This window comes from Typopeltis vanoorti, chromosome 10 (assembly GCF_054136105.1).
Source record: "Typopeltis vanoorti isolate ZY-2024b chromosome 10, IOZ_Tvanoo_1.0, whole genome shotgun sequence".
In the NCBI taxonomy this organism is placed as follows: Eukaryota; Metazoa; Arthropoda; class Arachnida; order Uropygi; family Thelyphonidae; genus Typopeltis; species Typopeltis vanoorti.
The window spans coordinates 35677507-35692209 of record NC_143558.1 but is presented as its reverse complement, the minus strand read 5'-3'; the positions used below and the strand labels follow the sequence as shown (position 1 = coordinate 35692209).

Below are 14703 nucleotides of genomic sequence, written 5' to 3'. Positions count from 1 at the left end.
TAAAAAAAAAAGCCTATTTTTTTTTAGTTTTGGATAATCAGAAAAAATTTCAAAGTAAAATTTTCATTCTCAAGGAATACCTGCATTCGGACATCACTTGTGAAAAAAATGGTGTCTCGATCATCCTTTTTAGACCACTACCATTTTATTTTTGAATCATGCCTTGAAGCAGTAACAATGCTAAAAACACCTTCGGTTCACTACTGCCTGTGTCTTTCCAACAAAAACAATAAGAAAAACATTTGAGGGTTGTAGTGGCAATGAACTGCATAGCTTTGTTGTTCGTTTCCTCAACTAAAATGTTCATTATATCTTCATCAAAATATAATTCAAACAGTTCCAACGAGCAATTACTTATGGGGATATCCTGAGAAACACCAGTGTTCCTGTAAAAGAAAAGCAAGGATGACATAAACAAAGATCCAGCCAGTATATGGCACCATCTCCTAGCTTGGGACAAACTATCAGAACTCCAATGAGACATCAACATCGCTGTCATCAATTACATCTAAAAAGAATTCTTCAAGTTATTCTTCATTTGATTCACTACTAGAATCTCTTGCAAATAATGTGGCAAACATCTTGAGTTTCTGCAAATCCGATGCTGAAGCCATTTTTTATACCATGTGCATGCTTCAAAATATTTGTTTCTAGAAAAATAAACAAATTTGTTTTATCACAAGGAACAATTGCCCTCTATGTGTAAGCAAGAAGACTAATTCATAAATGTGTCTAGCACAGTTATAATGATTATAAACTATTTACCTATCCTAATCTACATCTCAGTAGTTTCAACTCCTTATAACATATGGTCAGTATTTTTTGGATAACTCTGATGTATAACTGTGACTAAATAGCTTTTAGTTCATATTTGACTTTCAACTGTCAGAATTTCTTGTCTTAAAATCAAAGTGGCATGGATTGAGTTAATAGTGAGGGAGTTATATTGAAAAATAATAAAATATCTGTTGACAATTCCATCTAATTGATATTCATGTAAATAACTTATCTGTTTACTTTATATATAAATATTCTACAACCTCTCATGTATGGGATTAATATAAAACATGGTTAATTACCCTGGTCCTGGAAGATGGTGTTGTGGATGAAGATTAGCAAGATACTGGCGGCATTCATACATATCACCGCTATCAAGCCGATCTCCAAATCTTGGCAAATTTCCTTCTCTTTCTAATACAGCTTTCATTAATTCTGGCAATAATTGAGGTGGTGCAGGCGGCCTCTGCAATGGTCCTCTATTATGAGTATTTGGATCTTCATCAGCAAGAGGTTGAATACTCCTTGACTGCTTTTGAGAATTATCTTCTTCCTCTTCATCATCTTCCTCCTCTTCTTCTTCATCTTCATCTTCAATTTCCCTTTTCTTCTGTCCGATTACAATTGTTACATCATCTAAAAAACATCTTGGAGGTGCTGATTCCTGTGCTGCACTGTCACCAGTATTCTTTTCTGCACTATCTTCAGAAAGCACCTCACCTTTCTCCATTGAATCTTGTACTTTGGTAGTATCCTGACCTCGAGCATTATTAGCTGCCAATCTAGCTCTTTTCCTTCTCAAAATTTTCCGCCTCCACACGTGAGATGGTTTTTCTCCTTCCCTTCCAGAATCTTCTGATGGTTCAACTGCTTGAGTCTTTAAAAGATGATCTCTATGATTTGGGCCTTCAGAACAATCAGCAGGATCAGTATCACTTTGTAGACTATCCTCGCTGACGCTGCTCAACTCACTCTCATCACCACTGGAACTTTCTCTTTCTTTATTCTTATCTACTCTCTGTTTATTTCTTCCCTCCACTCTATGCCGGCGCCACTTTCTTCCAGATTGCTGGCAGTGAGAAATGTCATGATCTTGTGCAGGACATTTTGGAATTTGCTGTGGCTGCTGGTCAGTTTCACAAGGGCTACTAGGTTGGCTTTCACCTGTACGTTCACTACCCTCACCACTACTCCGTGGCCTGTCGCTAACCTGAGAACTGTCAAGCTAGAAATTTGGAAAAAAGAGAGAAAATTTAGAACTTATCATGAAAATAGTCATAAAATTTTATGCACATATCTGAATCAAAAATTTCAAGTATAAATATAAAGCACATGTGTGTGTGTGTGTGTGTAGTACGCCCACACTTGATAGAACTGGATCTGGCAGATTGCGAAGAAGTCAATTCATGCTGAAGAGGAGAAAAAAATAAAGAATGTACGAACACATGAAATAATGTGCTTTATACGTAAAATTTTCCAATTGTTATACAAGCAAAATAGTTACTACTTTAAAAACTACAATTTCATGAGAGAAAAGTTAATTTTTCCGACATGTAATCCTATATATCGAAATGGATTCTCCTTCTTTTGACATGTGCAGAAGTGTCAAAGGGCCTCACATCTGCGGGTGTGTATACACATACACACACACACACACACTGTATATATTCACCCACACACACACGTGTGCAAATAAAATATACCAGCTCTAAAATGTGGCAGAAACAGAAGCGCAAAAATTACAACAAATATCAAAACATGAAGTAACGTCTTTCAGCAGCAATTTTTTGTAAAAATTTTTGCTGTTATATGCTTTTGTTAAACTGGAACTGGAACTAGTTACTGAGGCAAAAAAATAAATAAATAATAATAATAATAATAAAAATTTTAAAAAATTGTGTCATACAAATGTTTATTAATATATCACAGTCATCAAATTTATGAACAATTATAGTCATAATATGTTGGGTTTTCTCTTATTATTTTTTTTTACCTTTTTTTACATCAGTCTATCTGCTGTATTAATGTTTATTCATACTTTCCAAGTTAGCAAATATATAATTATTCCATCCATGTCATTGTCTAGAAGCCGCACATGTGGGTGATGTCACCACTCCCCCCCACCATTATTATTATTATGATTATGCAGCTCCTCCAGGAAATCAATAATTCATACACAAAGAGCCATTTCTAGGACACAATGCTAAATACTATCATATCTTTCTTTGAAAACAGTCGCTAAACATGTACTCAAAATATTCACCACTCAGACCACACCAAGTTGGATTCTAATTGACGCTATATCTCACTTTTGTCTATACTGTAATGTCTCCTGAGCAACTTGTATCCAACATATCACCTCTCCTATTTCTCAAATTATACAAACCACATTCCTTCAGTCTGTCTTCATACAGAAATTTCCACAGGCACAATATGATCTAGGTAAACTGGTGCCGAATCTTTTTGACTGTTTCCTCATCTATGCAGAATGTAGAAAACCATATCTGCACAAAAACAGCCAGTGTGGTCTTATCAAAATCCTATAAAGTGAAAGAATAACTTCCTTATTCCTACATGTTAGTGTTCTCTTTACTGCAGTTATCTGCTGTTATGTCTTAATCACATGAGAAATGTAGTCTCTAAACTACTTTCACTGACCGACCTGTGGCAAATTACCATTAATATAATACTCTGCCTGTAATGTCCTCAATCCAAAATGCATAACCTTGCACTTAGGAACACTGAAGTGACATTCCATTATGATTTGTCCAAAGAACCATCATCATCATCATCAAATTCCTGAAATATACTCTCAAGGGGTGTACAGGATATGATAGTATACTACATGAAAAATTTACATCATTACTAACTTCTTATCTACAATTTTCCTCCAAATCAGTCTGTTAAATGTCAAGACTCCAATATTATCAGGACTTATATTTCTGTCTTCTAAGGTACATTTTACTATATCAATCCACCTATATCTTGGTCTTCCTCTGGGTCCTTTTTCTTGCCAACCTGGCAGAGAACATTTGTTTTGCTAACCTCCTATCCCATTCTACTTAAGTGACCATACCACTTGAAATTAGCCCTGCTAATGCATTCCTGGATGCTGACAATATCAAGTTCTTTCCTAATATCCTCATTTTTAATATGATATTACCATCTGTTCATGCCCCTAATCTTTCTCAGGACTCTCATATCTCCGGTCTCTAATCTTTGGTCAAGTGTTTTACTTCTAATCCAGCTCTCGGATCCATAAGTTAAAATTGATTTAAACAATGTATTGTATACAGCTAATTTAGTGTTTTGGCTAATTTCTCTCTTATTCCATATAAATGTATTCAGTTGACTTCCTACCATACCAGCTTTGTTAATTCTGTTGTCTATTTCCATATTTAACTTACCATCTTCACTAAAAATTGTGTCTAAGTATATGAAATGTTTTACTTGTTCTATAAGTTCTCCATTAACAATGCAGTTGATCTTTTCAATGTTTCTGCCTATATTCATCGTCTTTTTAATGCTGACCTTCATACCATATCTATTACAACAGTTATTCAATTTAGTCGGGGAATCTTGCAGACTTGTAGCAGATTTATTTAGAAATATAACATCATCTGCATAAAGCAAAGAGATGAGATTAACACCTCCAATTTTGATACCACTTTCCTTCATAATGTGATCCATATAGATAATGAATAAGAGAGGGGATAATGTACATCCTTGTCTCACACCAGATTTAACATTAAAAAATCTTCCTGTACTTGATTCAATTCTAAATGCAGACGTACAACTCAAATAGAGACTAATATTGTTTGATATTATGCCCCATTAACACCACATAACTGTAGCGTTTGGAATAGCTTCTCTCTTGGCACCTTGTCATATGCGTTTTCCAGATCTACAAAACTTAAATACAGATCTTTGTTATATTCCAATGATTTCTCAACTATCTGTCGTAAAGTGAAAATCTGATCCTGACAGCCTCTATTTGGCCTGAATCCAGCTTGTTCTTCACAAAGCTTCTCTTCCACAATCCTTCTCAACCATTTCTCAAGTATACTTGCATATATCTTACCAGGAACACTCAGTAATGAAATGCCTCTGTAATTCTCACATTCAGCTTTATTTCCCTTTTTATATATGGGTATTACGAGAGCTCTACTCCAATCATCTGGAATTCGTCCCTCTGTCCAGGATTCTGAACTATGCAGTGCAGCCACTGTAAAACTTTTATACCTCCATACTTGAGCATTTCTGGTCGAATATCATCTACTCCTGCTGCCTTTCCAGATTTGAAGCCACTGATGGCTTTTTCTACTTCAAGTATGGTTATGTATTCCTGACTGTGTGCCTGGTCAGTTTTTTTACCGCTGTGTTGTCATCACTGTTTGTTTCATTTAGCAGTTTTTCAAAGTAATTACTCCATACTTCAAGGATATCTTTTTCTCCTGTTTTCATGTCACCTTTATCATTTCTAATTCCTTTTACAGCACTCTTTCCTCCCATTTCAAGGCTTGCTGGAACAACCTGGAGTTGTGGTGCAGAAGTCCTAAGATTGTCTGCACTAGCCCTCGCATTCTCTGCAGCAGAATATTGTGCCCCTGTCTGGGAAAGAAGTACAGACACTGACATTATAGACACCAGCTAAACTCTACCATGCACACAATTAGTGGGAAGTGAGAAGCATCCCTCTCTCCTGGCTGCCTGTTCTATCTAACATTGCTCCACCACACATACAGAAAAGACAAGCCTCGATTAAGGAATTTAATAAAGCAATGAGCATCCCACTCCTGCCCCTACACCAGACTCTCATAAACCCACCTAGTCTTCGCCTCAAATCTAGAAAGCCTCTCTGGTCCATGGACGAACTCTCTTCAGCTGCCATCAATATCTGACATATGGAGAGAATAATGGCCCAACAATCTCCCAACAAACGGCTTCCTGGTAGAAGATCCCTGTGCTCTGCAGTCTGGTTTTGATCTTCCTAGAAACAGGATCAGAACTAGTCAGGGCAGATGTGGCTACCTTCTACATAAATGGGGACTGTCAGATCACTCTTATTGTGATTGTTCTCCCGTGGCTCAGATGATTACTCATATTATGTACGACTGCCCAAGGCACCAATTTCACGGTAGTGGCATATAGGACATCCACAAAGTGACAGATGAGGCCTTGAATTGGCTTTCCAGCCTGGGCCTTGACATGTAGTTGGTATGGTGGTGGTGGTGGTGGTGGTTATGGAGGATACAAAAGATCACAGTCCAGTCTCACCACGAAGACGTTATTCTTGTAGTCACTCTCATAGTCCTCATCATTGTATCAGCAGAACTCCTCCTCGTGTTAGAAGATGATGATACAATGTGAAATGGGCCTCCTCTAATAGATCAAGTTTTCTCACACAAGACACAACTGCTCTCTAATTAAACCTCGGATACAGCCACATTTATGTTGTGAAGAGGATGATAACTCTCCCTAGCTTCATTATGACAAGTTACATTTGCTTTATTAAAAAAAAAAAAAATGAAAGCCTTAGAAAGCAGGTTGTGCCTTTTATGTAATGAACTTTTATATGTTAAGATTTTCATCATTTGTTTCTGGAAATTGAGATTGTATTTTTCACTTACCAGTTTCATGTAGCCATAAGCATAAATAAATAAATTAAAAATTGTTCCTAAATACCGAAATGTTTTACTTGTCCTACCGGTTACCATTCAGGTTAATGTTTTTGTTTCTGCCTATTTTCATTGTCTTTGTCTTTTTATTGCTGTTTTCATATGAAATATTAAGATAGGCATGCAAAGATAGCTCAGTTATTCAATATGGTCAGGGAATCTTGCAGACTTCTACTGGATTTATTCAGATGTATAACATCATCTGCATAAAGCAAAGAGTTAAGATTAACATTACTAATTTTGATATCAGATTTAAAACCACTTTCCTTCATAATGTAATCCATATAGATAATGAATAACAGTGAAAATAATGAACATCCTTGTGGCACACTTAATTTAACATCAAACCATCTTCCCATACCTTCTTCAATTCTAACTGCAATGTAATGCAGTCAGAATTGAAGAATTTAGAATTCAATATAATGTTCCATTTATTATTATTGTACAAGCACCTCCATGGAGTCTGAAGTCTCATTGTGAGAGACTCAAACTATCCATACAATCTATCATATTCCTTCTTGAACACATTAACAGACAAAGTACTCAAACTGCTCTGGCAACCCATTCGACTCAATCACGACTCTTCAAGCAAAAAATCTAGTTCTCACACCTTTAATCAACTTCCAGGGACGAACTCTTGTTCTGGCCCGTCCTGCAGAGTGTTTCCACACTCTGCAAGACAGGCTAGAACAAGAGTTAAAGGGTAACATTTAACTGATTCCCTGAATCAGTCCTATAAAACCCTTTAAGTAACGTAAATGTTTCTATCATAGTCCATCTTTTTCTTCTATCAGCCAACTCAGCCAACTTCTACAATCCACACATCCTCAATCTACCCTCATAGGGGATCATTCCATAAGCCACTCACATTCTTGGTCACTTGCCTCTGAATCCTTTCCACTGCTTCCTCATCCCCAAGAAACCCAGGGGACCAGGTTTGAGCACAGTAATCAAGATGTGGGCATAATCAAGACCTTATAAAAAGTAATAACAACTTCCTTATCTCTACTTGTTAATGTGATTTTCAATAGCCAAGTAAGCTTAGCAATATGCCCCCTAAACTTTAATGACTAACTGTCTATCTATGATTAACCCATTATTATTATTATTATTATGTGACACCTCCAGGGAGTCCAAAGACTCATCGAGGGAGGGCACCTACTCCACAACTCTCTGCTTCCACACACCAACTACAACGAATGAACAAATTAATCTCCAACTTCACCTATTTCCAAAAGTACAATTCCATCAACTTAGTACACAGCTTGTAATCTATTTATCCCAAAATGCAGACCTTTTCATTTCTCCATATTAAACTGAACCCATTAACTTTCCTTCTCTTCCATTATCCTTCCCTTGCAGTGTTTTATGCCCTGGCACAGATTTAAGCTTCCTTTTAAGCTTGTCATAATCACATGCCTTGCAGTTCTACATATACACTTCTTGATAGAATATTTCTTGTTTTACAACATCCCAAGTTAAGATCACATGATCACTTTTCCAACCAGAGGCAATGTGGCCACGCCACCTTGGTTAGGGATGGCTCCTCGAATCCTATGATCAAGTCAAATACTCTCATACCCCTAGTTCCCTCCAACACATGCTGTCTCAAATAATTATCCCTCAGTAGGTATAAATTCCATTTCCTTCCTGCCATGTAATCATTCTTCCTTCCAGTCTATATTATCCAAGTTGAAGTCCCCCATAATAATCATTTGACCTGTACTCGTATACTAATTTGCTGATGAATATTCTTCTCTTCCAGATCATCTGTGGAACCCCCTGACCTATTGCACAAACCAACTGTATATTATGTAGCAGCCTTCATCTTATATCAGACTGCTTCAAATGGGCAACTACCCTCTCACCTATATCCTATTCTTTTTGGTTGCAATTTATCTGGTATCATCAGCAGTATCCATCCATATCCTATCTTCGCTCTTCCCTGAAAATACTAAACCCTTCACATTCTATTCCTGTAGTTACATCATCTGTTGTTAGCCAAATCTTACTAATTCCTATAACTTTTGGTAAGGTTGCACTAACCAATGCCAAAAACTCCTTCCTCTTCTTTCTGATACTTCAGCCATTAGTATATAGAAATTGCAGCATCCCTTTAGGTTCCCACCAATCTGTACTTCCTAAATTGACTACCCTTGTTAATATTTTTGCTTGAGAGACTAGATTCTACACTTTGTCATTCTCACACTCACTTGCCTCATGGGTGCCTTCAAATAAACTCACCAGCTTCCGTAATTGCTTCACCAAGAATGCTGAATTTGAACTTCAGCAAGCTTGGTGAAGAAAGCTCTCTCTAGACACCTAACACCAAAACCATTTAGATGCAGTCCATCAGCATTATACAAAATCCCCTCTTTCTGTCAAACATAGACCACAGATCTTACATCATTCTTTCTGTACAACCTATGTAGCGATTCATTTGCTACCATTGCCCTCCTTCTCAGTTTGCCTCTATCACAGCGTGGTAGGAGACTTACAATCTCTTCATCTTCTTGCTATTCAGTTTTGATTCTTCTAACAACTCTTTTACATCCTCCATCATAGAATACTTCTCACCTCTGAAATCATCTCTGCCAACCAAGACAATTAGTTCCTTCATCTCTTTTTTTGCATCTGGATGGTGTAACTATCGTGAATTTTTGCAACGGGGGAAACACGATTTTGTAACACTTTCATTAAGTACTTCACTGATCATTGAGTATATATACATAATTTTCTCATTAGCTTGTTTTTCTCATTTGTGTGCTTGGTCTTTCTTATTACTTCTTACAACCTACTTCTTTCTCTTCTCAGCCCTGCTAATGTCTTGCCACTTCTGCAATTTTTCAATTTCGCCAAGAAATAGCACTACTTCTTTATTTTTATCCATTTCATTCTCCTCTATTTCCAAGACCACATGTTCAATATTATTTCCAACATTTTCCATCCTACTGCTAATACTGTCTACTCTACTGACATTTACTCCATTCTTAGCACCTAATAGGCACTCACTTTTGAAACATTTAATATACACTCTCTCTCTCTCTCCAGTCTGAATTTCTTTCCACATATCCTTTAATTTTCGTGACGAATACATCTCACACAGAGCACTTCACAAAATCCTGCAAATTCAAATCACATGACAACATGGTCTTTATCACCAGTATTCTATCATATAAATGTAGTGTTTTGAAGAGCTTCCTCTTGGAACCTTGTCACATGCCTTTCCCAGATCTACAAAACTTAAATACAAATCCTTGTTATATACCCAAAATTTCTCAACTATTTGTTATAAAGTGAAAAGCTGAATCTGACCTCTATTTAGATTGAATCCTGCTTGTTCTTCACCAAGCTTTTCTTTCACAATTTTTCTTAGCCATTTATTCAAGTATTCTTGCATAAATCTTACCAGGATCACTCACTACGGAAATACCTCTGTAATTCTAATGTTTAGTGTTATTTCTCTTTTTACAGATGGGCACAAAAAGAGCTCCCAATCATCCAGAATTCATCCCTCTGACCAGGCTTTCTGAATTATGCAGTGCAGTCACTGTAAAACTTTTATATACCTCCATATTTGAGCATTTCTGGTTGAGTTCATCTACTCCAACTACCTTTCCACATTTCATGTTTTTGGTAACTTTTTCTACTTCAAGTATGGATATGTATTCCTGACTGTATTCCTATTGGAAGTTTTCTACCACTGTGACAATGCTTGTTTCATTTAGCAGTTTTCAAAATAATTACTCCATACATCAAGAATATCTTTATCCTCAGTTTTTATGTCTCCTTTATAATCTCTAATTCTTTTTACATACCCTTTCCTCCATTTCTGAGCTTTTTCAAAAGTCTCCAGAATATTTTATCACCTTTCTGATATTTATTTTCTATGTTCTTACCAAAGTCTTCCCATGACTTTTGTTTAGCTAGTTTTACAGAGTGCTTTGATTTCTTGTATTTTTCTCTATATTCTCTTAGAGCACAAGCCGACTTGCTAGGAACTTTCAATATGCTTTCTACTTTTCCTTGACTGCCTCTTTAACTTCTGGAGTCCACCATGAAGTTCTAATTTTTCTATCCTTACATACACTCTCACTACATACCTCTCTGGCTGAATCAAGCAATGTTTTCTTTGGGGTTTGACACTGAATCAATAAAGGATGATTCTTGTTTTGAAACTCTCTCATTTTTTCTTGAATGATGTTTGCATATTTGAGTCTACAATTCAACTCTGAAAGTTCCTCAAATTTGATTTATTTTAAAACTTTCTTCTGCACTATTTTCAATATGAAATTTGATTTTATCCTGCTCAAAACTAAATAGTGATCACTTCGTATTTCAAATCTTCTGTATACTCTTATGTCCCAAAAAAGTGGGAAAACATCACTATCATCAACTAAGTGAAATAAAAAAAGAAATGAAATAAGAAAAGACGATGAGACTTTTGTTTCTTGCATCTTCTCTTCTTCTCTCCATGTGAATCCATGCATATACACAACTTTTGTTGAAACCATGTTGGAACATGGTGTTAGTTATAACTAATCCACGTCCTGAACAGAAATCCAGCAGATTTCTGTTCCATTATTATTAGCTCTGCACTTTTCTCCAAATTTTCCCCAAACATTTCTATTTGTCTGATAATCATTTCCTACTATGCTGTTTAGATCACTAACAAGGACCAACTTTTCCCTTTTCAGTCTTAGTTAATCTTCTCTAATGTCTCAAAAAATTCCTCCATTTCTTCCTTAGTATAACCTTCTGTGGGACAATAAGCACAAATAAGTCTCATTATCCAATTCCCCATTCTGATATTTGCCCACATCACTCTACTTGATATTGTCTGCCACTGAAGAAGGTAATCCTCGTATTTAGTGTTGAATACTATAGCTACTTCTTCTTTTCGCTGATTCTTATTGCCTGAATACAAAATTTTATATTTATTTCTAAAAACTATATCACCTGTTTTTGTCTTCTTTGTTTTGGTAACATGCCTATTATGCCAATCTGGTACATATTCTTCTGCTACTTTATTGCATTTCTTTTCCATTGATGCTTCTTATGTTGACAGTACCAATCTTGACCTCTTCTAATGTTGAGTTAGGATGTGTTTTGGGATTTATTCCAGTAGCTGACTTTGCATTATTCATCCTGGTTCCCTAATGAAAACAATGGGGATTTGTTTAGCTAGCCGACATTCCAGCCAGCATGAAATTTTGTCATGTTGTACCATCATTTTACATTGTGGTTTAAGCGAATAAGAATCAATTTAGCTGGAGAACTCTCAAACTGCCAGCCTATCCTCATTTGTTTAGTCTGGGTAGATACCTAACAGGGTGCACTACGAGAATTGAGGATTGGACATTAGGTCAGAAGCACCAGTTGGTTCTCAGCATTCCTTAAAAGGCTACATTGGAGGTCTCCTCCAAGTTATACAGCTTTGACCCTTAAGCAGCCTCCCCCCCTCAGATAATAATAACTACCCAAACCCAATAAATTTAGTTGTATGAAATTGCCTTAAATCTGGGAACAGTTATCCTTAGAATTTCAGCCAAACAGCCAAGAACACCCAGCCTGGTCCAGGAACACTATTTAGGACTTTAGATTTGCCTTTGTTATTCTGCTTTGTCATACATCATTTTGTTCATTGTTTCCTGAAGATGACAATTTGACCATGCAGAAATACTGGAAATATCAAAAATTATTTTAATTAATGTACAGCATATATTTATAGTATCATGAAATAATGTCATTATGAATAACCAATGTATGAGCCCTGTTACCAGCATAATAATAAACAATACAAGTGCAGTGTGTGTGTGTGTGTTTATTCCATTGAAGTTACATATTTATTGAATCAAGACTTCACTGTGTACCTCACTAGCAGTCTGTGGGTGACGAACATCACTTGGCTCATCTTCACTGTTGCTAGCTTCCACACTAACACTTCTTTCACTACTGCTCATTTCCCGCTTTCTTCTCAGGCCTAACGACATAAAAATATAAAAAGTCACACATTATAAATAATTAAATCTTTAGAACAACAGCACTTAAAATTATTACACCACATGTGCATGTGATTTAATCTTGGTGAACTGAACTCCTTCACTACCAATAATTTGATTCCCAAATGTTCGAGATTCTCCAACAGTGACCAAAGACAAGTTCAGGTGAAGTGTTCATTTTGGCACCCACAAATTACATGCTATAATCTAAATATGATCCAGATGCAGATTTTGTTGGAAATACAAAAGCAAAACACATCTAGAGGGAATAATTTTATATCTTTCACAAAAAACACCTCAAAGACTAATCAGACTGGCTAGCTATAAGGAAATGTTAATTTCCTTATATAGTTATAAGGTGCCAGTCTTGTTGCTAAATTTAAAGAGTTTGCTTTAGATAAACTTATAGTTTATCAACAAAAGGTAAATCAAAGTCTTGTGAGATTGAAAGGGGGTTAATAGTTTTCTACCAAAAATTTAACTTAGCAAAAAACACTCAGAAACATGGCCCGTTATCTGCAGTGATACATGATTCACAGAAAAGGGGAAAAAATAAACAATTTGCATTTATCTTTATTCAAGATTTATTATAATCTGTTATTTAAATTTACAGGAGTAGTGCTTCTAAATTAAAATGCTGAATACTGAAATTTAAAACAAAAATGAAGAAAAAGAAAAGAAACATTTAGTTAATTTGTAAACATTTAGATAATAGTTCTAGATACATATGTGGAATATCAGTAAGACTATTTATAGTTCCTATACAAATTAACTATATTTTTGGCATTAAAATATAATTCTAAAAAAATCATTATCTAAATTTTAAAGACAAACATAGTTTCATTATTATAGTCTATGTTTTATTATCTGAAATAGATTTGTTTCTTTAAATTAAAAAAGTTTCATTTATTTGAAAACAAAATGGCTAGTAAGATAATACTATTTCCTTTGTCAGAAACATTAGTTGACTCATTAGCAGTTTATTCGTGTAAGGACAGCAAAGGTCATATAATGCACCAAGTCAAAGACTACAACAGTACTCAAGGTAATCATAAACAGTAAAAGAGATAATTAGTAAATATCATGTTATGTACAAAAAACAAATTTTAAAAACTTAAGTTAATCAAACCAGTATCTACATATAAATAGAATACATAATCAAATCTGTTTGCATAAATTGATTCTTTTTAAAAAGTTAAAAATTTCAAGCAATTATCCTAGTCTGATAAGATGTGTCTGAGGGTAAATGGTTGGTCAGCCAGATTAGAGAACAACTTACTCCCTTCCATTTCTATATTGGCTAGAGTACATGTGCTTGACTTTAAGCTAAATCTCATGCATTTATTTATCAGTGCTGCCTGCTATGATGAATACTGTTATACCCTGATAAGTTAAGAATGTTAAATTTCCACTTATCATGGTATAACGAGCAAAGAAGTAAAAACTCTGGAAAATAATTTAGTAAACATGCTTGTTTCTAAGTAGGTATCATTGTGAAATTTAGAAAATACTGAATACATTAATTTAAGAAGAAAGAGATAATTAATCAGCTCAAGGAGGATTTTATAATTAAAAAAAAGATGAATTTAGATAAATATGTATAAAGCAAAGTTGTCAGAGATATAAAGTGTAAATTAAGAGAGTTATGGTTTTGTGTTGATATTATATTCAACGCAAGAATAACTTGTAAAAGAAAAAGAAAAATGAGCTTGAAGTTCGGGGGGAAGCAGCCTATTGCCCCAAGCGGTCGCATGCTTTGCACGTGGGGTAAACAAGCAGGAGAGAACGGACGTCGTGAGGTCATGTGACAAGAAATCGAGGTGCAGGGGGAACAGCGAAGTTCTGTTTTTTCCCCGATAGGGGTGAACATATAAAAGGGTTAGGGGACCCCCCTCCCCTCCCTGATGAACTCTCTTGGTTTTTTTTCGTCGTGTGGAGTTCTCGGATTTCCTCGAGTAGTGAAGGTTTAGCCTGGTGCTGGTTCGGGGATGGCCGAATGATACCTCTAAACTAGGACGATGTTACTGTGGGTAATCCTGTCCTAGATTCCCGGAAAGTAACGGCAGACCATACCGTTAAAAAGTCAGCAGAAGCATGCGCCCGATATCCAGGCTGGTAATTACTATGAAGAAGTTAATCCGAGGTAGATTGAGGAAAACAAAGAATTGTCCTAATGAAACGGAAGATAGACTGAAACAGATGCAGAAAATTAGAGATACCACCGAGTGGAGATAAGTAAAGTTGGT

The 14703-nt window shown here is 35.7% G+C and overlaps 1 protein-coding gene across 1 annotated transcript in view; it reads right to left on the bottom strand.

Annotated features, from left to right (window-relative positions):
• The window catches only part of puf (ubiquitinyl hydrolase 1 puf), a 1013305-nt gene that overhangs the window by 853627 nt on the left and 144975 nt on the right, over nucleotides 1–14703 (bottom strand). Inside the window, exons 10-11 of the mRNA XM_090399560.1 lie at nucleotides 12329–12438; nucleotides 1080–2002 (exon numbers count right to left, since the gene is read on the bottom strand). Of these exons, the coding sequence (XP_090255686.1) occupies nucleotides 1080–2002; nucleotides 12329–12438 (1033 nt within the window). The remainder of the gene's footprint in view (nucleotides 1–1079; nucleotides 2003–12328; nucleotides 12439–14703) is intronic.